This window comes from Corylus avellana, chromosome ca9 (genome assembly GCF_901000735.1).
Source record: "Corylus avellana chromosome ca9, CavTom2PMs-1.0".
In the NCBI taxonomy this organism is placed as follows: domain Eukaryota; kingdom Viridiplantae; phylum Streptophyta; class Magnoliopsida; order Fagales; family Betulaceae; genus Corylus; species Corylus avellana.
Window position 1 is genome coordinate 19972063 of NC_081549.1, and position 27719 is coordinate 19999781.

A 27719-nucleotide genomic window follows, 5' to 3' on the forward strand; every position below is an offset into this window, starting at 1 on the left:
CCAGATGTAATACACACCATAACATTCTAGATCAAGAACATATGAATAATTCTAGCACAAAATTTCCCTTTCTCTGAGTTGTTTTGGATTTGAGGATCATATTACATACACTTTATGTGTTGCTATACAAGAGCACTAAATGCTTTGCAACCACATATTGTCCTCAAAAATGTAGATTTGCAGGTATACGGAAGTTGATTTAAAAGCCCAAAATTAAACCAATGCTAAAAGCTCAGTATTACTTGGGTATTTTTTAACCATTCAAAAGTACTAAATGCATATGTTAAATGAATCTCACATGGGAAGTAAGCGCGGTACCTCAGGGATCAAAATAATGGAACGATTTATGTAAGTTGCCCAAGATCTAAATAAGAGCTCCAATACCACTGCAATTTAGTGAAAGCAAGCTCTTTAACATTAGTGACAAGAACTTTTCCCGAATACGTAATAATCAAATAGAGAAAAATAAATCATAAGTCAGTATATATGGATAAATAAATCATGCTAATAGAGTTCATTCAGTGACTCACAAGGCAAATTACAACAACAATCCATCTATTTTAATTGTATTGACAAGTCTTCCTCTACCAAAATCTACCATTGTGCTGGTTCCATAAAATTTTCCACTCAACCGACACCAGAGATCATAGGAAGCAGCAAAAGGGAATAAATACTTTAGAATATAACCGTGCAAAATTAATTTCAGCTATCAAATTCCAGTACTCGGTTCTTTTTCTCTCATGCTTTATTTTTAAAATATTTATCAGTTTTTTTATGCACTAAAAGAAAAAAGAATCTGAAGCATATATATTTTAAATAGTACAAATGAAACATCTGTGCAAACTCAAAATTATATCTCTTCTGGATAATATATAATTGTTTTATAGATTCAGTTTCATTATTCACCCAGCTTGCTGCCTAAGAAAGTGGAAACAAGAAGCAAAACGACAAAGCAATTAAAGAAATAAAAATGCAACAAAAGGGTTGATATAAGTACGTACTTCAATTAGTAATTCTAACTAAAAGGAAATACAGTATATACAAGACATGTGCAATGACTCTACGTGCGGGTAAATGTATTATTCTTTTGCCTTAAAAGAAGCCAACTAAAATTAATACTTAACAAGAATTTTTCCATTTATCAATATAGCTTAATCGACATGCCTTTTCACAAAGAAAGATAAAACTCGGAACCAAATAATTTCATCCATTTATATATATATATATATATATATATATATATATCTGCTATTTCCAGTTCCATTAGTGCTTATCATTTGTTCTTATTTAACTACTGTATGTTGTTAGGTAGAAGAAGCCTATGTAACTTTGATTATTTGGATGCTAAATCACCATAAAGCACTTTTTCCACTGCATAAATTATTTAAAAAACATTGACAGAGCAATGGAAAGCTTGACAGATAACAAGAATATTAGAAAACCTTTAATTTACTGCAAATGATGAAAACATGGACAGAGAGAGACCTGAACTGGAAATAAGAACAAATGATAGATCTAGAGAGAGGTATTTCACAAATCATAAATTATTTTGGTTAGAGAGAGACCTGGCCGGGGAGGAGTGAGCACCAGCACCGTTGGGGGAGGAGGCCGGAGAGAGAGAGAGAGAGAGAGAGTAAAAAAGAGGTTATGCGGGAAGGGGTGTAAATGAGCCGAGCTTGGGCGAGCTAGGCTTGTCCGGGCTCGGCTCGTCTACTTTGAGGCCAGGCTTGAGCTCAAGCTCGATTAATTTTGGGATGTATATATTGTTAGTCTAGGAGTGTAAACGAGTCGAGCTTGGGCCGTCCAGGCTCGGCTCGTTTATTTTTGAGTCAGGCTCGAGCTCGAGTCGAGCAGTGGTGGAGCCAGACAATTTATATTGGAGGTGCCGCTAAAATTTTTTTGGCATCCTAAAAAGTTTTTCCACCCTAAAAATTTGGTACTTCAATTTTCATATTAGAACCTAAACCCCATAGGCAATTATTCTAATATGACATATTAGAACTTAAACCCCATAAGCATCAATTTTCATTGAACTCATGAAAGTGTAGTGATAATTAACACTTTAAATGTAATTAACCCATCCAATTAGCAATCCTAGTGTTCACATACCAAAAGCCATAATTTAATTCATACTATACAAATTAGGGTTTACGTTCATACTATGAACAATAGTGAAATTGAAGCTTTCAACCCATTAATCTAATAACACGGAGCTTAAATCATGCATAGAAATCCAATGGGCAGAACAAATTCCCTATATCATATGATTTAATTCAATGGGTAGAACTAAAACTCAAAGAGAAACTAGAAATTTTAACAATATAGCAAAATCCCCAAAATCCCAAATTAAACCCTAAATTTTTGAACCCAAAATCAACAAAATCACAACACACCAAAATTTTCAAAACAAAAACACTTATCCAATGGGTATAACGAAATTTAAACTACAATGAAAATCCCCAAATTGAACAAAAAACAAAGTTGAACAAAATGTATTAAAAATATAATTAACAAAATAAATAAACAATTCAACAAAATTTAATTATTGTTTAAAGCATATAAATGTAACTTATAATTTATCTTCACCTTTGATGCATTTTGGGTACATTAGGGTCAAAATTTAGGAGAACCATCGTAAACATATGGTTTGTAGATAATAGAAAATGAAAGAGATGATGTTAAAATGGATGAAGTTGTTTATAGGAAATTGGTAGATCTAAAGCATAACTATGGGAATTGTGGTGGATTACTGCAATTCCATCCAGATGATGCTTGGCTTGATGGAAGCCATTGTAGATAAATTGGTTTTTGTCTTGAGGAAAGGCTAAGGGAATATTGGAAATATAGACAAGTATCAAAAAATGATTTAAGAAATGTAGCCATTGGGAAAAGAGGGAAAATTCCCTTTTCTTTTTTTTTTAAACAGAAAGCGTTTTTTCACGTGAACATCTAATTCCCATAGTCATAGGGAATTGTGATTTGAAAAGTATTCTTTTCTTACACCACCTCAGCACTTAGAAGTCAGCCTTGTTTTTAAGACACATCGTTTTAACTTTTAAAGACTTGTAGTATTTATGTGATGTTGGCATATTAAACGCCCCGTTTGTAACAATTGAAGCGCAGCGTTTTAACCAAAGATTTGAGGGTCGTCTTCTTCCTTCTATAACCTAAATATCGGAAAGTTTGAAATGGTAAAATTAAAACAGAAATGTTCCGCCTCCTTGACAGAGTGTACTGGATAGGTTCTCCTAAAAATTTTTTGTAAGTAATCTCATGCTCCTGATGAATAGAGTGAGAGAGGCTATGGGCTATCAAATTTTTTTGGGGTGCCGTGGGTAGTAAAAATGAAGAAAAAAAAAAATTTTAAATCTTTGGGGCACCCCCAAAGACTAACGTGGCTCCGCCACTGGAGTCGAGCCTGACTTCGCTGCTCGAGCTCGGCTCGACAGGGTTGGAACCTGTTCGAGCTCGAGCTCGACTTTTTTATTACTGAATTAACATGGCTCAGATAATTATGGGGAGAAAGGATCAGCCTTTGAAATAGAATTGTGCTCAATGCACTTATTCCCGGCTAAGGTTTTTCACTGGGAAGTGATTATCTCAGATCAGATGAAACTCATGAAAGCAGTTAAATTATAAAGAAAATTTAAAAAAAAAAAAAAAAAAATGGAAGCAGTTAGAAAACATAAACCCATCAGAAAATCCATGAACAGTGGCTCTCAAATTTATGCCACTAAAGTCCAATTTAAGCACAATGGTCATTCAGTTGCATGTTAACTAAAGGTAAGAAAGCAAGATGGCGATCGAGGCATACCGTAAGGCGAGACGGCGAGAGGCGAGGTGAGGGGCGAGATGGCGAGAGGCGAGAGGTGAGAGGCGAGCATCGCTGCGAGCCTGCGAGCGCGTCTGTGTGAGGAAAGTCAGGAAGGGACGGCGAGAGGCGAGGTGAGAGGAGAGCATCGCTGCGAGCCTGCGAGCGCGTCTGTGTGAGGAAAGTCAGGAAGGGACGGCGGCTGTCTGAGTGTGAGAAAGAGACGGCTATTAGGATTTAGGGTTAGGTTTTTTCTTCTTAAAGATTAATTTATAGTGCACCTGAAATTAATCTTATTTGTGCATTTGATGGTGAGACTGGTTCTATTGATTAAATTCAACGTCTAAGATTAAATTGGACGGCCAGTATTAAATTTAATAAAAAATTCAAAATTCAAAATTTAGGAATTAAGAATAAAAATTATATTATTTAGTATTATTTAGGGTCAGTTTGATATTTTAATTTGAATAATTGCGATTTAAAAATTTTGTTTTTTCAATCACCTTTTTTTTCTTTTTATTTTAGATTATGTGTTTTTTAAATGATAATGTTAACCGCTTTATGTCACACTCACACGCACTAATAGTCTACCATTATATATTCATATTACATATAGTATTATTTAGTTAATATATTAAAATGTTAATGCTTAACATGAGTAAGTATATAATGTCAATATTAATATATATTGTATCTTATATGTAAACATTTATATACTTATATAGTTGTGTGATTGTATCATTATCTAATTTATATGGGTAATGGGTCAATGTTTTTTTTTTTTTTTTTGAATGGGTATACAAATCTTCATTAATAATACTGAGAATCAATCAGAATTACATAAAAGAGAAAGTCATTAAAGGGGAAAATCTTCTCTCCAGATTCTGTTCTCTCCAAGAGTCGGAGCAAGTTTGGCAAGTTTATGTGCTTCTTCATTAGCCTCCCGCGGGATATGATTCACCTTGTATTCCTGGAAACCTCGTAGCAGTAGTTTCATGTCTTCAATAATCAGTCCATAAGGTTGCCACCCTTCCCCTTCAGACTGCAATGCTTGAACAATCTGTTTCGCATCTCCTTCCAGTTCAATTTTCCGTATGTCCATCTGTATGCTAAGTTCAACACCTCTCCTTGCTGCCAGCCCCTCTGCCGTAGCTGGGTCATTGATAAAAGACATAGTTTCACAGAGCATGGCAAGAACTTCACCTTCGTGATCTCTCACAATGACCCCAATCCCTATCCTCCGTCCTTTGCTATCAACAGCAGCATCCCAGTTAACTTTGATGGTCCCCAGAGAAGGTTTCTGCCACTGAGCGGTAGCTGGCCTACTAGAATTAGAGCGGTGCTTAACGACTTGCCTGGCTGCTGTGTGATGAGCTTCCAGCTGGTCCTTTGCTGCACGTAGAGTTGATTGTGGACTCCTAAAGTTACCTTGAAATACCATTGAATTTCTCCGAAACCAGATTTACCTCGCCACAATTACTGCCAGCTGCAATTCCTCAGCAGTACTCCTTGCAATCAGATTCTCAATGTTAATTGTTATAACTTATATACTTATATTATATGTTCTCATTATCACGATTCATGATATATAATTTAAATTCAAATTGTTAAGTTTTTACTTACCGTAAATTGCGATTATAATGTATAAATTATAAGAAAGACATTAGTTACTTAATTATTAATCATTTAATCTAATAGTAATACTCAAACTCTAAGTAATAAATTCATAATGATCTAATGGTCATACACTCATACTTAAATTTGATGATCATATTATCTCACAATTAATATTAATATTATCTTAAATCTAAGATCATGTGATATATCATATATGTTTTATAAGAATAAAGTATATAATTATAATGTATTGATTAAATAACACAATAACTTATGCAGATATACCATATGATTATATAATGATTAATGATTATGTGATATACTGTATACGATTCTAATTTTCAAAGTATAAACTATCTAATTATAATATTTGTATTAAATGACACAAAAATTTGTACGGTTGTACTATATGATTATATCACATGATAAAATGATTAATGATAATATCATATATTTTTTATTATATATATATATTTCTTATATGTTTTTATATTAATATATACACACATATGCATAAATAATAAAAAAAACAAAGGTATATAATATATTTGTTATTATTGAGTAAATGAGTAATGTTGACAATATATTGTTATTTGTTAATTTAATAAAAAAGATACAAGCCAAGCCTAATAAGCGAGGCGAGCCTTATACGAGCTTACTCATGAGATTAGCCGAGTCGAGCCAAGCTTGTTTCGTTTAATATTCGAGTCAAGATTTATGTTTGTGAAACGCTTTATTTAATATTCGAGTCGAGCATAAGCTGAGCTTGAGTTTACTTGCGAGACGCTTCGCTCACTTAACAGCCATATGCGGGACAAGCAAATTAATGTCATATGGTAGATTGAAGCAATATAAGGGGCGCAATTTGACCACTTTAAGTACCGACCTATCTAATTACTTAATGTCTAAGGATATACAATATTAGTTTTTAAATACTCTTAATTGTATGGCTTTAAAAAGATGAACATCACCACAGTTGGACACTTCCAAGTAGTATTGTATCTGGTAAATTCCCAGCTGGCTGGCGCCATTGTTGTTTTGGCCTCTTTCAAGCTCATCCCATGTGCACCAGGCCAGCACAGCTATTTTTCCCTCAAGCTCTCTCCAGCTGATGCCGTATGTGATCATGGATCTGATCTGACAACATCCAAAAACGACACCGTGGGGACAGTTGCACAGGTGGGCATGCACGCGTGAGTAGAAACTAGAAAGGGGAATCTTAATGTGCATAGGGAATCTAGCCTATCTAGGGATGGTTGGGCAATGGAAACGACATTTTCTTTTTGTAAGCAAATAAATTTATTATTATTTTTTTAAAAAAAAATTACAAAGAGATCATAAAGAATAAAGACCCGAACGAAGTACACTTTCACATAATGGTAAATATTTAAAAACAAAGTGGAACCGAAAACCAACGGAATGATTTATTGCCAAATTTTCCTAACTAGACTGCACTTTTCGACCTGAGCCAAATTTTATTGAATATGTTTCAAACCCCAAGTTTTACATAGAAAATATTTCTAATGATCGATATACCTCACGAATATGTTACAAAAAGGGTGATAACCTTCAAAAAAAAACAAAAAAAAGTGATCACCGATTTGTGCAAATTTCAACAAGTTCTTTGGATCGAGTATCACTTATATATGCTTAAGGTAAAGGTGTAATAAGGGAGAGATACATATTTCTATAGTTCATTATCTCAATATCCTACATGAAAGGACGTATTAATTAACTTTTGAAACCCACCCATAAAGCTTCCCCTCTTTCCATGTATTATTAGGCAACAAGATAAATAAATTACTAGTTTGATAGTTTCATCTTAATACATGTAGGAGCATTCTTAAGCATTCACATTGAGCTGATCAACAAAATAACTTTTTAACTATTTTGGTTAGCTTAATAACAAAAAATGCTTCACACCTGGCTTAACAAATAGGCTAAAGATTTATTGAGGTGTTACAGTGCTAAATAAATCCTTAGTTATATTAATAAAAAAAATATTGTTCTCTTAATTTCTTCATTTGGAATAAGAAAAGTAGATAGATAAATAATATTTTAAATGGAAAAGATAAAGTTGATAGTTAAAATGTTTAGTCGAATGTAAATGTTTTAAAAAAATGGGTAGTTAAAATAGAAAAATGTATTTTTTTAGTTAAATATTTGTTGACCCGGAAATGGTGGCAGAGGTTGAGGTGGTAATGGTAGAAGACAAAGGATAGAAAATTAGAATTGTTACATTTTAAGCCTTTTTTTGAAGCCAAGGCGTGGATGTCAGCAAAACCAGGCGAACTTCTTGGATTCCGATTCTGCCAAGACCACAAGACTTCAACCCATCTACAAAGATGAACAAGGAAACCACATTCTAGTGAAGCAAACAGGGTTGACAAAAGGGTGTTTTTGATGATGAGTTACTAAAAATTTAGCCTTTTTGAGTTTATTATGTTTGGTGATCACGCTGATGTTTCATTATCTCATTGAAGGTACAAATGACTTAGTTTGTGTCTAAGTCTCTATAAAAGTTATGAAAAAATTACATATTACCTTCTCAAAGTTTTATCCGATTTGTAATTTGACCTTCAATATTTAAAAATTTGCAATATACCATAACAAAGTATCAAAAAAATAACCTAACGATTTCAAAATAGCCATGAAGAGTAAACATCAAGAATTTATTGAGATTTAATTTTAGGAATTAGGATCATCTCCAATTCATTTGAACTGGATAATATTCAGTTATTATATTGGAATTGTATTTTTGTCTCTTAAACAAGTAAAAAGTGAGATTTCGAGGACATTTAATAGAAACTAGACGACAATATATGTTTTTTTTTTTTTTTTGAAGGAATATTATGAATATTTATTATCTCAAAAGATCACACAAGTAGGAAAGATTTATCCCTCCTTACAATTTCACTTACACTAGGTAGGGCATCCGCCAACCAAGTAGACATAGTGACATAGGTGGTAGCCAATTGTGCTAGCGTGTGTGCAGCATTATTGGCATCCCTCATTACATGCATAAAACGGGTGTTCTCCAACAAAAGTAGCTCTCGTTGAATACATTCTATAAATTGCCCATAGCTACTCAAACACGAACCCTCTGAAGCAATAGTCTTGATAACTTGTAAGGAGTCACCCTCAAAGATGATATTATTATACCCCAAATCCTTGCAGAAAATAATAGCATTCACCGTTGCTAGAGCGTTGGCCACTGTTGGCTCAGTTTGAAAATCAAGAGACAGACTGCATGCAGCAAGAAAATTACCATTTGAGTCTCGGGCTATAAGTCCCAGCCCCACACATCCTTCCCTTGAATTCAACCTGGCGTCCCAATTCATCTTGATCATATCACTTGGTGTTGGTTGCCATACTACAACTGCTGGGTCATGGTCATAAGCTGCTTCACATTGAACATTTTGATACACACTTCGAAATTCATCCGACGAGGTCTGAGCTTCATGTACTAATCGGGTTGGATGCATAAAAAATTCTCCATGTAGGACTGAGTTTCTCCTCAACAAGATTTTACTTGCCATGACAACAAACAGTTCAGTTTCCTTTATGTTACATTGTTCAAGAACGGACTCAAAAACATCTGGAAAGCTTCTCCCCATTCCTCCACATTTATGTAATTTAACCGGCCCCCCTCCCCACACATCGTTTGATGATGGGCAAGACCATAAAATGTGCACCACCATCTCATCTTCGAGTCCGCATATGAGGCATAAAGTGTCTTGAACTACTCCTTCCTAGCCAAATTCACCCTAGTTGGTAGCAAATTATGTTGGGCCTTCCATAAGAACAGCTTTGCCACATTTGGTATCTGCAAACTCCAGCACTCTTTCCAGGCTATGCCGCTAGTAGATTTGGATGTTCCACAACCTCTATTTGCCATATTATCCATTTCCAAGAAATAAGCACTTTGGATGGAGAAAAAACCATTTTTTGTACCCCGCTAGATAAGCTTGCCCTTCGTCAGTATAAGACTAATAGGCATACTTCTAATCACCTCAGCTTCGTCCTCCAGAAAAACTTATGCAATGAGGTCAACTCTCCATGTTGTTGTGTCTGGATCAATAAGTTTTGCCACACGAACATTTTGGTCGAGTGTAGTCCTTGGTATAAGTGGTCGATTTCAGGATCCATTTGTCACCCCACACATGGACGTCCTCCCCATTTCCAATCCTCCTGAATAGACCATTTTTTAGGACCGGTTGGGCTACCATAAAGCTCTGCCATACATAAGAAGGTTGATTGCCCAGACTTGCCTCCAAGATTAGAACAAGATGGGTAATATTTCGCTTTTAGGATTTTTCTCGTTAGAGAGTCCAGACACTGCAGGAGTTGCCATAGCTGTTTTTATAATATGCATATTACAAAAAAGGCAAAACATTGAATCCCATGATTCAAATTTCAAGGATTTCAGTTTCTTAAAGATCATGAAATCTAATTCTACAGGTTTCCTAATAAAGCTAGAATCTGATTTTGATTCTTAAAATCATGAAAATTAATTCTGGTTTCTACTAGCTAGAATAATGTTATTGATATACTATACCTTAATCTCACATTCAGCTACAAATAGTATATACCGTTTTTCTTTTTACTAATGGGAGTAATTTTAGTCTTCACACTCATTTATCACATTCATTTTATACTAAAAACGAAAGAAAAGTCCCTTAAAATAGGTCACGTCAATATATGTAAAATTTGTGTGGTACATAAATTTGAAGAGTAGTATTACTCCTACTAATAGTGAAAAAAAAAAAAAAAAAAAAGACCTAGAATTCAAAGGTAGCACCATGTGATGTGGCAGTGGCAGTACAATATTTCATGTCACATTATATTGCATAACATAACATTCTAATGGATAGATTTGTGTTTCATGAAAGAATACCCAAGATGATTTTGATCTCCATTCCTGAGATATGCGGGAAGAAATATCACTTGAATATAACAAGATTTTTCCTTCTAATAAAATATAATACACAAATAATTCTCATTATTGTAAGTGTGTTTCATAGGTTGGTTTCTATGGCACCTAATTGAAAAAATAAATAAATAAATAAAAAAAAAAAATTAGGATTGTGAATTTGAAATATATTAACAATGAAAACAATATATGCAGGTTTACCACTGGGAGCTGAGGCAAGAAAGCCAAGAGCAGTACCCTCCAGTTGCAGAAATAATGATGAGTGTGAAGGAAAATGTAATGAATCTTGTGTTTATTGTCATTGTGAAAACCATCGGTGCGGTTGCGAGGGCAGCCAAGCAATTTTTACAAAAGGATCCGCATGAAGATTTTGGGCTCATTTTTCGCTTGTCTAGTAGGCCAATTGTAGGTCTCAAAATAATAATAATAAATGAATTTTAATAATTATGTATCAGGAAGCTTGGTTAATAAAAGCTCTTGGAATAATACAACAAACTTTCTTCACTTTTTTTTGTCCTCTGGGTTTCATGTTACTGGTGCATTTTCTGGTTCAAGAATTTGGTACCTAGTGATTTTTTTTATGGCTAAGCTATGACAAACTCCTTGTATGGCAATAAGGTTTCTGTAAAACAAAAACAAGATTAGAGGGTCTTCGGTTGGGACCAAAGACTCTTCGATGCTTATGTTAACATCTTTATTTGTGAAAAAAGGAAATAATAGAAAAATTACTTCTAAGTTCTAACAAACTAATGTGTGCGAGAGGTGTGAAAGAGGGAGGAGAGAGAGAGAGAGAGGCATGAGAGTGTCTAAGAGATGGAATGAGAGATCCTCTGGGCTAGAACTCTAGGAGTCAAAGAAGAAGATCCCTTATTCCCCTTATTTCTCTTATTTAAAAGTGTGAACAGTGATGTGTACATGTGTCACCCAATGAGTGGTGTTGGCAATGTTGTAAGTAAGCGTGAAAAGGAGTAGGTCCTGCAGGTGATATTTTCTCCCCAACAGTTACCCCCCCGATTCCCATGACCAATTTACTCAAATAGTTGGACATCAAGAATCTTTGGTGAGCCAGTCGTGAGGGTTACCTTTGTTTCTCTTGTTAAGCATGAAGTGTCGAGCACGAGGCGCTTTGCAGCGACCCTGGACATTTGGGGGTTCGACATGTGTGTAGCACTTACCCTTCGAGCGTATGGCTCGGCTTTCGTTGAACCGTCACTAACGAGCTTGCTGAATCTGAATCTCTTGTCGGAAGGACCTAGGACAAGGTCTTTATGAAATTTAGGGTGGAGCCGAGACAAAGATCTTTGTCAGTCTTGTTGGGTCGGATTGATATGACACTCATGACTGATACTCTACCATGATGGCTGATCGGAGCTTTGTAGATTTGAGGATTCCCTATATAAGCCCAAATTACACAAAAAAAAAAAAAACCATACGCAGTAGCTTTGACAAGGGTATGTCCTTAGACAGTCTTATGCCAAAAAGGGTTTGGCTTCGGTGGGCTAACCGGTCCCACCTCTTTGACAAGGGTATGTCTCGGGACAGTCTTATGCCAAAGAGGGTTTTTGAATCTTGGTGGGGACACGGAGTAGGTTTGCCCAATCTCAAGATCAAGGAAAGGGGCTCGTAGACCTCTCATCCACCTCTTTGACAAGAGTAATGCTATAAGTCTTCCTAGAGTCATTCCAAATGTAATGTGGCTTTTAAAATCACCAATAGATCAAAAGTCAATAAATCACATCTCAAATTCAACGGTGATTTTAAAAGCCACATTACATTTGGAATGACTCTAGGAGGATTCTAAGAAGACTTGTAGCATTACTCCTTTGATAAGGGTATGTCTTTTGACAGTCTTATGCCAAAGAAGGTTTCCATGCCCCAATAAAGGACCCTAGCCCTTGACACGGTCTCTTGGCGAGTCCCGGATTCCAAGGGGCTAAGTCTATGAGGTGCGTAGGGATGGGAGCCCGGGGGCTCTGCGACCCCCCATGTTGGTCTTCTTCTTCGAGCCCGTGCACCAAGAGTCTGGAACCTCTCGACTAGGGTCTCGGTCTTCAATCCAAGTCCGTGCACCAAAGGGTCAGAACCCCTTGACTAGGACTATGGTCTTTGTCCAGAGACTAGGAAAGGAACATGGGGGTTCATAGCACTTTTCTCATCTACAATCATAGAAGACATGCACACAAGAAAACAAGATGGAAACACCTTAAACCTGTTAGTAGAACTTGCCCATATTAGAAAACACATTTATGATAATTGAAAATGCTTATTTAGGTCTCGATGCCCCGTGGTCCCGTGGATGCAGGAGCTTCCTTGTCTTAATGAGAGACCCCTTGTGGAGGGTCCACTTGTCTCGTTAAGAGAATTGAACTTAAGAATCCTTTCACCTCAAAGGTTGAATGCAAAATATGCCGAAAGCCAAGTGGTCTTGAGACTTGGTGCCTTTTAATAGGTAAGAACAACTTTGGCTCAACTGTTTATTGCTTCGGTGGCAGAGTTAGGTCTTATGGACCCATGTATTCCTGTAGAAGCTCAAAATAGACCAAAAGAATGTATGGAAGCTATGTTGCTTAGATTATAATCCAATTTAATTCAACAGGTTTGGTAATGAGCAATAATAATTTAAGGCATCACTATTTGACTATTGCAAGTGACTAGCATGCATGTCAAGATTTATTGAGCAACTATGTAAGCAAAATAACTGGTTTACCCAAAATTTGATGGTGATTTGTTGCTTGAATTTTGCCACTAGAAGTGTGACTACCTAGTGATTGATTCCGGTGACCGAGATTGGAGTTGGAGAGCAGAGGTCGTAGCTGGAGGTCAAAGATCGAGGTGGGAGGTCAGAGATCACGGCAAGAAGTCGGGAGACTGATGTAAATTTTGAATCTTGTGAACCCATCTTGTTTTCTATTTTTCAATACATGATTAAAAAAAAAAAAAAAGACCCACGTTTATTGTATGATTCCAAGAGCTTTTATTAACCGAGCTTGCTAATACATAATTATTAGGGTAAACTTCAAAAGCCCCCCTGAACTTCTAGCCATTTTGACAAGTACTCCCTAAATTTTCAAAACTCTCACTTATGCCTCCTGAACTTTGGTTTGCTCTCACTTTGGACCCTTTTAACGTTAAAGTCAAATAATTTGACTTTTTATACCAATTTTAGCCTCAACTAAAATTACGTCGTTTTGGACTCTAAAACTACATCACCATCTAACCCAAAACGACGTCGTTTTGAGCATAATATAATATAATATATATAAAAATAAAAATAAAAGCAAAAGCAAAATATTAAAAAAAAAAAAAAAAACAAAAGCAATTGAGTGACTCAGCTGGCGTCTGGGGTGGTTTGGGCAGCCTGGCCATGGGGTGGCTAGACCACCTAAAAGGGGATGTAGCAGGGCAGGACCACCCCAACTCAGTGGCACTCCCACCCCAGGTCCCTTGGTGGCCCGGCCACCCCAAAAGACCCTTCTTTTTTTTTTGTGGGGGGGTGCACCACCCCAGCCCTGGGAGAAATGTTGAGCACTCCGGGTAGAGGGGTGGCTCGGCACCCATTTGAGTATTCTCAACATTACATTGCCAAGGGATTTCCTTTCCCTTTTAAAAAATAAAAATAAAAAAAATTTCTTTTCTTTTCTTTTTTAAAAATAAAAAATAAAAAATTAATGCCTAAAATGACGTCGTTTTGGGCTGGGTAGATGTTGTAGTTTTAGGACACAAAACGAAGTAGTTTTGGGAGAGGGTAAAATGGGTATAAAAAGTCAAATTGTTTGACTTTAACGTTAAAAGGGTCCAAAGTAAGAGCAAACCAAAGTTTAGGGGGCCTAAATGAGAGTTTTGAAAATTCATGGGGTACTTGTCAAAACAGCTGAAAGTTCAAGAGGGCTTTATGAAGTTTCTCCTAATTATTATAATAGATTTATTATTATTATTATTATTATTTTGAGACGTTTATTAGACCAGTGAAAAATGAGCCCAAAATCTTCATGCGGATCCTTTCGTAAAAATTCCTTGGCTGTTTCCATAATCGCAATGATGGCTTTCACAATGACAAAGAGCACAAGATGCATTAAATTTGCCTTCATAGTCATCATTACCTTTGCAACTGAAGGGTACTGTTCTTGGCATTCTTGCCTCAACTCCCAGTGGTAAACTTGCATAAACTATTTTAATTGTTAATATATTTCAAACTCACAATCCTACCTTTTTTTTTTTTTTTTTTTTTTTTTCAATTAGGTGCCGTAGAAACCAACCTATGCTATAGTTTTTTAAAGGTTTAGATTAAAAATTTTGTTCTCTTTCTCATGAAAAAGTTAAAATTAAATACGGACAAAGTTTTCCTCCAAACTGGGTTGAAGAAATTTTCTTCAACCTACTCTATAAAAGTGATATGTGTCTATGAACATGTGAGATGTACATGTTTTTTTAATAGAAGAGACAAAGTTGGAATAAATTTTATTAAAAACACATGTGCATCTCACATGTTATTAAAAAAATGGACACATGTCATTTTTATAGAGTAGGTTGGACAAAATTCCTCCAACCTAGTTTGAAAGAAAACTTTATCTATTAAATATGAATACTTAAAAAAAATGCTGCACCTATACTGGAATTCTTTTTATAGCACGAAATCCAAATCCGAGCGTTAAATTTGCAAGTAAAATAAGATTGTGAGGATTGCAGAAGGGTGAGCTAGTTACCAGTTGCAATGAGTAGAGGTGAAAGTGCGGGTGGATAATAACTGCCTGCATCCACTATCTGCACTTATCCACAATCCGTTATCCGCATAAGTAGATGCAAATGCAGATGCAGATAGCAAAAACAAATAATCGCAAATGTGGATGCAAATAGCGTTTTTAGGGTATACGGATGCGGATATATATATATATATATATATATAATATTTTTTAATTTATGTTTCTTATATTTGCTGGATTTGTAATATTGTTGGATTCCAATTTTAGGAAACTCTTTTGATTTGTTTTGATTTAATTGCCTTATATGTTCTTTCTTTATTATATTATTATTTTTTAAAATGTTTTTCCTTGTCACGAATGATAGATTTACTAGAAGGTAAATATTAAATAATATATGTGATAAAAATTTATTGGCAAAATGTTTAGCAAGTATAATCTGAATAATAGTGTTTAAGTATAAATAATGTATTCTTTTTGTATTTACTAGAAGCAATAATTAGTGAATGACAACTTCAAGGTCTAAAACGCTCATTGCATCAAATGCGGATAGCGGATAATATCCGCATTAACCGCGCAGATGCAGATAGTAATTGCATAATGCGGATGCAAATGCGAATATCAAAAACCATTATCCTCATTTTTCGGATGCGGATATTACTATTATCCGCATTACATTTTCACAGATTTCGTCATATCTTTTTTATGGTGAGCCAACATTGGTTCATTCTCTTAAAGCTAGTCTTTTATAGAAGGGATCTGGCTTACATGCTGTAATTAAAATAACAACATGTATGCTGTAATGTAAGCAACGGTTAAGATTGAATATCAAAGTTGACTTAATTTAAAAAACTTTTAATAAGAGAGAGAAAATGAAAAAAGATTTTGAAATATTCAATCTTGACCGTTGCTTAAACTACAGCATGTAAGGCGGATCCTTATAGAAGAGGATCCTCACTTCATTTATTTTTCTGACTTCACCTACCCTCATTAAGATGCCCAAAAATGCATTGAAAGGACAGTAGATTGGTTAGCGTGATGATATTAATGAAAGAAAACGATTATATATATGCCTTAGATGGGTAGGTGTGTCCTTTTAATTAGTCTTAAATGGAATAAAATTAAATGTAACGATGAAATGATGTAGTTATCACACTTACATAATATACACATATGCATATATGCATACATGCACACAAGTACATGCATATATGGGTGTATATACATGTATGTATATATGCATGCACATGCATGTATGTATACATGCATTTATTAAAATAGGTTGAAGAAAATTTTCTCCAAACCAATTATTTTTATTTGTAATGACAGTTGTTGGGATTAAGCTCTACCAACTTTTTGCCCATTTGGCATAAAGAAGCTATTCAATAGTAGGCAAGAAGCTTACCAATAAATATGCTGCCTTGCCCAGTCAGGAAACACATGCGTTGGAAAGAAATGGCGTTCATTTCAAGGTTGAGTTCACACATCTGATTAAAATGATAAAATAAAGTAATAGTACTACAGACACTCATTATTAACTATTATCTGTAAGTATTTTAATCTTAAAATACTTACACTACTTGACTCGTAATAACTAGCAACAACATCAAGTAGTGAGCTCTACAGCCATCATTGTCCTGTCATGTTAAGTACAAAAATTTTTCTAATTTAACTCGCAAATGTTAAATTTAAATAGGCTTCACCAAGACTTCTTGTTATTGGGAAATCAAATCCCATAATTTGTTGTGGAAGAGTTATTTGAAGCTTCCATGAGATGATGTAGGTGTGTTCTCTTAATTAGTCCTAAATGGAATAAAATTGAATGCAACATTATATTCAATGAAATGATGTAGTCATCCCACTTGCATGAATGCATGAATGGGCCTATGATCTATGCACTCCATACTTGACTTTGTGAGTAGTTATGAGTAATGTGAGAGTGTCTTATGGAAGAAGATCTTCATCTCTTTTATTTTTCCGACTTCACCTAACCTCATTAAGATACCGAGAAAGACATTGAAAGGACAGTAGATGGGTAGATATGACGATATTAATAAAAAAAAAACGATTATATATATACCTTAGTTGGAGGGCTTCAAATAGGTAGGTGTGTTCTCTTAATTACTCCTAAATGGAATAAAATTGAATGTGACAATGAAATGATGTAGTCATTGCACTTACATACATGCATGTATCCATGCATGCACACATATACATATATGCATGCATGCACATATGTACATGCATATATAGAGGTACATACATGCATTCATATATGCATACATAGAGCAAGAGAAGATAAAAAAGAAAATTAAAAAAAAAGGGTGCATGCCGGATCTCCGCCGGCCGATGAAAACACTGATTTCGCAGAATCTAATGGGGACAATGGGGAGGTGTAGCCTTTGAGGTGGCGCTACCGGTTGTCTGTCAAGGCCATTAGGGAGAAACCGGGGTTTGTTGGACGGAGGTTTTACCAGGATTGCATTCTCGATTTTATCACGATTTACCTTTGATTATTCAAAAAGTTTTCTCTCTGGGATCTTGTAATTCCTAGGGTAGAAGGAACGGTTTTCCATGCCAGATTAGGAGGTGAACTGTCTCGCATGTGGGCAAGTCTGTCTCTATCAGAAGTGGAGGATTCTGAGTTGGAGATCCAGAACTAGGCATGGGAGGTAGGTGCTAAACAGGGGAAGACATGTGTGGTTGGAAAGTTGATTGCCGACCACCTGGTGAGCAAAGAACTTATCTGCTCCACCCTAATGCGAGGATGGAAGCCAACCGAGACACCATCATTTAAGGTGTTAGGGGATAATCTTTTCTTGGTGGAATTTGTGAACGATAGGGACAAAAAAAGAGTATTAGAGGGGAGACCGTGGGTCTTTGAAGAGAATCTGTTTGGTGTTGAGGAATATGATGGTCTAACGTCTCCAGCAAATTTTACGTTCGACAAAGTGTCTTTTTGGGTTAGAATGTTTAACCTTCCTCTAGGATGTATGAGCCTTGTAGTGGGTCAACAGATTGGCTCGTCGCTGGGCCAGGTTGAGGAGGTAGATGTGGATGAGGGAAGCATGGGATGGGGTGCGTTCTTACGGGTTAAGGTTACCATTGATCTACATAAACCCCTGGTGAGAAGGAGGATGCTGAAAATCAACGGCTCCTCAACGTTGGTTGGTTTTCAATACGAAAGATTGCCAAAGTTTTGTTGCCGATGTGGAGTACTCAAACATGGGATGACTAGTTGCTCAGCAAACACTAGCTCGAGAAAGCAAAATGCTCCTGTTGAGTATAAGGCACGACTGCGTGGACCATCGCCGAAGCGAGTTTTTGGAGGCAAACTTGGCCATAAGGCAGATTGACGCGATCAACCAAGGCGTGAATATGGTGGGGAGAATGGAAGATTGGGACAAAGCAAATGGAGCTCCCCAAAGCGGCAGCGCCCATCACCGGAGGGGCAGGAATGGGGCAGAGCAGCTTTCGATGTGGTAGAGAATGGGATGGGCTCCCCTATGGAAAGTGAATCAAGGAGCAATAAATGTTTTCCCAATGAAAAATCACCCGTTACTAAGGCAACTGGCGAAATCTTGTAAAAAATTGGGGAATTAATATTCCTGAGAAAACTGCAAGGAATTTGAATATTAATATGGCGGGTCTTGAAGGGAAAGACATATCACAGACACGAGAGAATCACGGGAAAAATAATGAGGGAATAAAAACTGACAATCCAATTCATGTTTCCCAAAATGAGAGGGCGACAACTACTGGTTTTAGCATGGGACACATGCAGGCTTCTATGCATGGCACTAATATTGGCATGCAGGGCAATCAAGAAGAAAGCAGGACCGACAGCCACGTTAAGGGAATTGGCCCACAGGGTGCTGGGACTTTTCTCACGATAGCTGAGGTGGAACAGTGCATGAAGAACAAGTATTACACGCAAACTAGTGAAAAAAGAAGGGCCAGTGACCCCATGTGGATACGGGAAACAAAAGTGGGGTTTGGGGTGCAATTTCATGGGGAATATGATGGGGCCCACGGGAAAAAGAAAGTGCGAGAGTTTTCGGGAGGAGGAAAGGAGCTGGCAAAAAAGGGACAGACATCGGGTGGAAAAAGTAGTAAGCCTACTGGAGGGGCCTCAAAAGAAAATAAATATGGTTCTAGATTGGCGGCGGCTGTGCAACGGCCCCGCTGACAGCAATGAGTATATTGAGTTGGAATTGCCGGGGGCTTGGGAACCCTTGGACAGTTTCGAAGCTTCACCATTTGGTGAAGGAAAAGAAACCCACGATAGTTTTATTAATGGAAACTAAATTACGTGCTGACCGCTTGGAAATGGTGAGAATTCATTTGGGATATGATTATATGGTTGTGGTAGATTGTGTGGGAAGGAGCGGAGTTTTGGCATTGCTTTGGTTGGCCGATATGGGGATTGAAATTCAAAACTATAGCCGATGGCACATTAATGCAAAAGTTTGTCCTTCCTCAGCCGACTCGCCATGGAAGTTTACCGGTTTTTATGGTCATCTGGATCCTAGTAAGCGAGTGGAGTCATGGAGTTTGTTGCGATACATTGCTAGGATGGAACCGGGCCCTTGGATGTGCATCGGTGATTTCAATGAGATTATATGCCTTGATGAAAAATTTGGTGGGAGTGGACGTCAAAGAAGTCTAATGGAAGCTTTCCAACGGGTGTTGGAGGATTGTGAACTCTTAGATTTGGGATATAGGGGCCCGAAATACACATGGAGTAACTGTAGAGAGGCTGAGGATTTTATGAAGGAGAGACTTGATCGAGCGGTTGCTAATCGGGGATGGTGTGACAGTTTTCATGATGCAAAAATAGTGATTGGGGCTGCTGTATGGTCAGACCATTTTCCTCTCCTTTTGACATTAAACAATTCTGGGGGTAGGCATAAGGGTCGGCACACATTCAAATATGAGGCTGGGTGGGAGCTTGATGGCAGCTGCCGAACTTTGATCCAAAAGACATAGAAGGCATGGCCTAGTATTCCACCTGGGCAAAATGTCAACCCATGGGCTGTCTTACAAAGCAATATGCTATGCTGCACCAAAGCACTGCTTAAATGGAGAGATGCCGAGATGGGATTACCAGGTAAAACTCTAAGGGACCATTACAACAAATTAGCGATGGCGTAGGGGAGGAAGGTGCACTAGAACTGGGACAGGATGAAACCTCAAAAAACACTTTGAAAATATTATTGGAACAAGATGATTTAAAGTGGCGCCAATGAGCTAAAGTAAATTAGTTGTCATTTGGAGATAAAAATTTGAAGTATTTTCATGCATGTGCTAATTATAAAAGAAAAGTGAATAAAATCTCTTAGATTGTCGATGAAAGGGGAGATAGATGGGATACCCAAAAGACGATGGGTGACACATTTGCAGCTTATTTTGATAACCTTTTCATGTCTAGTGGAGGGGGGGAGGTTGCTGTTTGCTTGGAGGCATTAGAGGGGAGGGTGACGGCAGACATGAGGGAGTCTCTAGGAAGGCCTTTTTTGAGATCAAGGAGGCCTTATTCCAAATGGCTCCTTTAAAAGCTCCAGGACCAGATGGGTACAATGTTGGTTTTTTCCAAAAACATTGGGACGTCGTAGGAACTGATGTTTGCAAAGCTATCATTTTTTCCTCTCAATAATGCCGTCATTGACAGAGATTTGAATTCCACTCTTATAGCACTCATCCCCAAGAATAAAAATCCCTCACGTGTTTTGAATTTTCGCCCCATTAGCCTGTGCAATGTCTTATATAAGATTATCTCAAAGGTGCATGCAAACCGGCTTAAAATGATTTTACCGAATATTATCTCTCAAAACCAAAGTGCATTTATTAAGGGACGGTTAATTACATATAACATTTTAGTTGCTTATGAGACCCTCCATACAATGCAATGTAGATTGGGAGGAAAAAAGGGATATATGGCGGTTAAAATTGATATGAGCATGGCTTATGACCGGGTGGAGTGGGGTTTTTTGGAGGCGTTAATGGGAAAGATGGGGTTTGCACCCAATTGGGTTAAATTGATTATAGAGTGTGTAACCACGACAAACTTTGAAGTGTTGGTTAACGGCGTCCTTACGAGGAAGATTGTCCCAACCATAGGTATTTGGTAAGGAGACCCCCTTGTCCCCGTACTTGTTTCTGCTTTGTGCTGAGGCTTTGAGCTCCCTACTTGACAAGGCGGATAGGGATGGTGTGTTGACCAGGGTTCCCATTTCCAAGAGGGGACCCCGCATCAACCATTTATTTTTTGCTGATGATTGTTTGCTTTTCTATAGAGCTGATTGGGAACATTGGGAAAAATTTTCTACCATTCTTAGAAAGTATGAAGCAGCTTCAGGGCAAAAGTTGAATGCTTCAAAGACGGCCATTTATTTAGTCGGAACACCATTTTAGCACATCGACAACACATCAGTGTAGCTTCTGGCGTCCCTAGTTCGTAGAGTTATGAGTCATATTTGGGCCTCCCGGCTTTGGTGGGGAAATCTTGGACAAAAGCTTTCAAAGGGATCATTGATAAAATTTGGAAGAAACTCCAAGATTGGAAGCTAAAACTCCTCTCACAAGCAGGTAGGGAGATTATGCTTAAGGCGGTTGTACAAGCAATACCGACGTATTGCATGAGCGTCTTCAAGCTTCCTAAGACTCTGTGTGACAAAATTAATTCCCTCATGCAGCAATTTTGGTGGGGAGAGTCGAAAATTCCATAGGTGAGTTGGAAAAAATTAGGTATGTCAAAAGCCCGAGGGGGTTTGGGCTTTCGGGATTTCTTATGCTTCAACAAGGCCCTTCTCGCGAAACAATATTGGCGATTATGGCACATGCCCAACAGCTTGGTAGCCACCATCTTGAGGGCGAAGTACTATGCAAATGGAACAATTCTTGATGCCAAATTGGGTTCTAAACCCTCTTTCGCATGGAGGGGTATTTTGGGCTCGTGTGACCTCCTCAATGAAGGATTGTATCGGCGGATTGGCAATGGAGAGTCTACATGGATTTGGGGTGATAAATGGATCCCCGTTCCGTCAATCTTCTCTATTCAAACCCCACCTCGTGTGTTGGATGCCAATACAACTGTAAGTGCACTTATAGATAAAGACACGCATGGATGGAATACAGGTCTTCTAAACGTTCTCTTTAATTTGGCTGAAGTTGAGGCTATTTTGTTCGTCCCTTTGAGCAACACTAATAGACCTAATGGGGTGATCTGGTGGGGGAGTGCCAATGGATTGTTTACAGTGAAATCTAGGTATCATTTGGCCAAGGAAATGGAGCTTCTTAGGTAGGCAGGTAGCTCCAATGAAGGGAAATCGTGTGGAGTTATGGAGATCAATCTGGAAGGTCCAGGGTCCGGATGTGGAGAAACATTTCTTATGGAAAGCCTATAAGGAGATACTCCCTACCAAGGCCAATCTGAGAAAGCGGCGAGTTCTTCATGACGAGTTGTGCCCGATATGTGGGCTACACAAAGAAACTGGATATCATATCCTGTGGGACTGTCCCTCGGCACGGGACGTATGGGGAGCTAGTTTGAAAAAATTTCAAAAACTGGTACCGTATGGCCCAACTTTCAGGCAGGTGGCAGAACTAATGGCTCAGATGTGTGATGGTGAGGAGTTGGGTCTCTTTGCTAGGATTGCACGATGAGTTTGGTTGCGGCGAAATGAGTTTGTGCATGATGGCAAATTTGCCCATCCTAGCGCCCTAGTAAAGCAAGCTATGGAGGCCCACACTGAATATATGGCAACTAATTCCCAAAATAAATTTTCTAACCGAGCTGTGGCCGAGGTGACCAGTTGGACTGCTTCTCTAGAGGGTTTTGCTAAAATAAATTGGGACACGGCGATTTGTTCCAAGTGAGGAGTGGTGGGTATGGGGGCTGTGGTTCGTAACATGGATGGGAAGGTGCTGGCCATTCGATGTCTGATCAAATTGGGTTGGCTATCCCCTTTAGCAGCGGAGGCGTGGGCTGGAGGACAAGCTCTACATTTTGGTAAGGATTTGGGACTGAGGAATATCATCTTGGAAGGGGACTCTAAGCTCGTAGTGGACGCTATTAATGGCAGAGGTTCTAGCAGGAGTGGTATTGGCCACTTGATCGAAGACATGCAAATTCTACTACAACTTTTCCCCAGTTGGAAGGTTATGGCAGTTCGTAGGTCTGCAAATTATGCGGCTCATGGGGTTGCACGACTGGCTATTTGGGAGAGCACAGAGAGGACTTGGCAATTTGAGTATCCTGATTGTATTCACGCGATTATCCTAAGGGAGACTCCCTCCTCTAATAATGCTTAAGCAATAAAAGTCCTATTATTCTTTAAAAAAAAAAAAAAAGTTATCGTACTTACATAATGCATACATGCATATACACATATGCATACACGCACACATGTACATGCATATATGGATGTACATACATGTATGCATATATGCGTACACATGCATATATGTATACATGCATACACATATGTAAAAATGCATTTATTAAAGTATGTTGAAGAAAATTTTCTCCAAACCAATTATTTTTGGGAGAAAATACATTTTACTCCTATGAACTATCCATCAATTTGCATTTTGACCTTTAATGTTTAAAATGTAACACTTGACCCCCCCCCCAAAAAAAACTTTCAAATTGTTGCAATTCGACGATTCTGACTTTTTTTTTTTTTTCCAAAATGCCCCCATCCCAAGTTTTAAAAAATTAAAAATTAAGGGGTGGCCGGCCACCCCAGTTGGGAAGCCACCCCAGACCGAACACCCCTTAATTTTTAATTTTAATTTTAATTTTAATTTTTAATTTTTTTTTTTTAATTTTAATTTTTTTTAACTTGGGATGGGGACATTTTGGGGAAAAAAAAAATCAGAAGGGTCGAATTGCAACAATTTGGAAGTTTGTTGGGGTCAAGTGTCACTTTTTAAACATTGGAGGTCAAAGTGCAAATGGGTGGATAGTTCACGAGGGTAAAATGTATTTTTCCCTTATTTTTTATTTGTAATGACACTTGTTAGGATTAAGCTCTGCCAAACCCCATTTGGCATAAAGAAGCAATTCCACAGTAGGCAAGAAGAAACGAAGGTCACTAGTTCAAATCTTCTTCCCTCTGTTGGGCGGACATGTCAAAAAAAAAATAGTAGGCAAGAAGCTTATCAATAAATATGCTGTCTTGCCCAGTCAGGAAACACATGCATTGGAAAGAAATGACATTTCAAGGCTAAGTTCACATGTCTAATTAAAAGAATAAAATAAAGTAATAGTACTACAGACACTCATTATTAACTGTTATCTCTAAGTGTTTTAATCTTAAAATACTTATACTACTAGACTCGTAATAACTAGGTACAACGTTAAGTAGTGAGCTCTACAGCCATCATCGTCTTGTCATGTCAAGTACAAAAAATTTTCTAATTTAACTAGCAAATGTTAAATTTAAATAGGCTTCATGCCGACTTCTTCTTGTTGGAAAATCAAATCCTATATTTTGTTGTAGAAAAGTTATTTGAAGCTTCCATGAGATGATGTAGGTGTGTTCTCTTAATTAGTCCTAAATGGAATAAAATTGAATGCAACGTTCAATGAGATGATGTAGTCATCACACTTGCATGAATGCATGAATGGGCCTATGATCTATAAACTCCGTATTTGACTTTGTGAGTGAGTAATGCGAGAGTGTTTTATAGAAGAGGATCTTCACCTCATATATTTTTCCGACTTCATCTAACCTGATTAAGATACCCAAAAAGGCATTGAAAGGACAATAGATGGGTAGATATGATGATATCCTTGTGCAGATATGTCAAAAAAATAAAATAAAAGAAAACGATTATATATATGCCTTAGTTTGAGGGTTTCCAATAGGTAGGCCTGTTCTCTTAATTAGTCCTAAATAGAATAAAATTGAATGTAACAATGAAATGATGTAGTCATCGCACTTACATACATGTATGTACCCATGCATACACGCATATACATATATGCATGCATGCGCATGTATGTACATATGTGCATGTATGTACATATATGCATACACATACATCTATGTATACATGCACATGCATATATATACATGCATTTATAAATACATGCATGCATATATGTATTCATACATTTATTAAATACATGCACACATTTATAAATAGGAAAAGGAGAGGACCCTTTTCCTTATGTATACATGCATGCATTTATGTATACATGCATTTATTCTCATTATTGTAAGTGCTTTTCATCTACTACGTATATTTTTATTTTTTACCATATTATATTTTACCAAGCTACCACACTAGCCTAGCTTCTTTGTACTCTTATGGTCGTATCGTTGATCTCAAATTAAATGGTTGAAAATTTTTCATATTACCAATTAAATACTAGGGAAAAATATAAAAAAGCCCCCCAAACTACCAGCCGTTTTCGATTTAGCCCTCTGATATTCCAAAAGTCATAAATTAGCCCCCCAAACTACCAAACTTTTGTATTTTGGCCACTCTGTTAGTCAAAACCGTTAGTCTGAACGGAAACCATGAAACGACGCCGTTTTATTAAGGTTAAGTTACGAAAATGCCCTTGTTAGAGATCCAAAGCTTTCTTCTCCCTTTCTTCTTCATCTTCGGAAATCATCACTGGGTTAAAATCATCCCTGGAAACCTTTCTTCTACCTTGTCCACTCTGATTAAAATCATCGCTCATCATCCCTTTATTCTTCATTGCCGTAAACTCCTTAGCTACCGCTGGTGACCCAGGCGGGTTTGGCCAGAACCACCCGTGGGTCACCAGGTGCCCCGCCTGGGTCATTGACCCATGGCTGTGTCTGGCCAGACCTGCCTGGGTCACTGCCATTTGCTCCTATATAAAATCTGTTAAGGGGTCATTGTCTTCCACGAAAAAACTAAAATTTTCTCAAATGGTTTTGCTCTGTATTTCCTCTGCTCTCTCTGTTTTCCGTTGAAATTCTTTGCTCATGGCACCCCTAACGACCTTGTTGATTCAATCTAGCGTCCGGGGAGGGGAGATATTGGAATATAAGTTGATGGGTTGTTTTGGTTTGGCTTTTTGTAATGGTCGAACATATAGTTGATTCCTGCCTTCCTGGCCTTTTGCTTAAATTTTGAAATACACATTGAACTACAAGTATCATTTTTGTCTAATAAAATTGGTCAAATACCAAGATTTTCTCATTCAATGATCAGTACATGCGGTTTTGAATGACCGATATAATTTCATCAGAAACCCAAAAATGAAGAGAGAAACTCAAAAGGTTTCTAGAAACCCAAAAATGAAGAGAGAAACCCAGAAGGTGAAACCGTGAAAAGAAGAGAGAGACTTGCTTTGATTTCTTTTCTCATAAGCAAAAACACAAGCTTGCAGGTGGAAAACCAGAAATGGAGAGCAAATCAAAAGATGAAAGTGGAGAGAGACTCGTTTGATTTCTTTCTTCTGCATTGATTTTTCTGCGAGCAATTAATAAATATCATGTTTGTCATTTTGTCGGTGGTTCTCTTCTCCGGCAATCCCAATTCAAGCTTAATGAGCTTATAGCAAAACGACGCCGTTTAACTTATTGTTTAAAAAAAAAAAAAAAAAAAAGATTCATACAAGGGTATTGTAGTAACTTACCCGTAACCAAACGACGTCGTTTTGTAGTTTCCATCCAAACTGACGGTTTTGACTAATGGAGTGGCCAAAATGCAAAAGTTTGGTAGTTTGGAGGGCTACTTTATGACTTTTGGAACATCATAGGGCTAAATCGAAAACGACTGGTAGTTTGGGGGGCTTTTTTTATATTTTTTCCTAAATACTAATTAACTTTGTATTTATCATATCTTTTTCATTTGAAAAAAATAGTAAATGCTTATATGACAAAAAAAATATCAATCATTTCATTTGATAACAACTGTCGGGATTTGTGAAAATCTTGATGCGTTGTTTAATGTTGCCTTCGTTAATGCATATAAATAGTCCCAATCATGCATGTACAGTTGTACTTAAATTAAATTATTAAAATTTCGTCATATCACCAACTAAATATTTATAAATTACCTTTATTATTATTTATTTTTTTGAATTGGGTCTCATTTGTAATATGTTTCAGTACTTGAAAGTGATAAATGCTTATATTACAAAAACTCCAACCATAATTTGATAATAATTGCTGAGATTTTTTAAAATATATATTTTAGGAAACCTTGTTTAATGATGTCTCCCCTTAATGCATATAAATATATAGCCCCTACGCCAAGTATTTGTAATTTGTATATCCTTAAGAGAAGGAATCCTTGTTGGTTCGCCATCAAAAGAATATGAAGAAATTTGTACTCAAGCTGGCTTTTGTGGCAATCATTTTGCTCATTGCAACTGGTAACTAGCTCACGCTCTTGCAATCATCACAAGTAGTTTTTTCATATGTTTAAATTTAATTTTCTATTTTTTATTAGAAAAATAGAGAAAATGAATTTAAATCTATACCCTTAAAAAACTACAACATAAATATTACAGTTTTTATTTTTTATTTTTTATTTTTTATTTTTTAAGCCTATACTAAGAGCATATTTGGTATTGTATTTGAGAAATAGATCTTTTAAGTCAAAAAAATTTTCTTTGACAAAAACTTCATTTTTAAGCTATTGCCAAAAGTGAGTTCCGACCATTTTT

At 37.0% G+C, this 27719-nt stretch overlaps 2 protein-coding genes across 2 annotated transcripts; both read left to right on the forward strand.

The window, feature by feature from the left end:
* The first annotated feature begins 17817 nt into the window (after window positions 1–17817).
* LOC132162443 (uncharacterized) lies at window positions 17818–18414 on the forward strand. The gene has a single exon (XM_059572683.1). It carries the CDS (start codon window positions 17818–17820, stop codon window positions 18412–18414), a length of 597 nt encoding a protein of 198 aa, XP_059428666.1.
* Window positions 18415–19252: 838 nt separating this feature from the next.
* Window positions 19253–20047, forward strand: LOC132162445 (uncharacterized). The gene has a single exon (XM_059572684.1). The coding sequence runs from the start codon at window positions 19253–19255 to the stop codon at window positions 20045–20047; it is 795 nt and encodes a 264-aa protein (XP_059428667.1).
* The last annotated feature ends 7672 nt before the right edge of the window (window positions 20048–27719 follow it).

What these genes read in the sequence shown, in the direction of transcription:
- LOC132162445 (XM_059572684.1), top strand. Translation starts at nt 19,253, where the DNA reads ATGAGTATATTGAGTTGGAATTGCCGGGGGCTTGGGAACCCTTGGACA.
- LOC132162443 (XM_059572683.1), top strand. Translation starts at nt 17,818, where the DNA reads ATGCGAGGATGGAAGCCAACCGAGACACCATCATTTAAGGTGTTAGGG.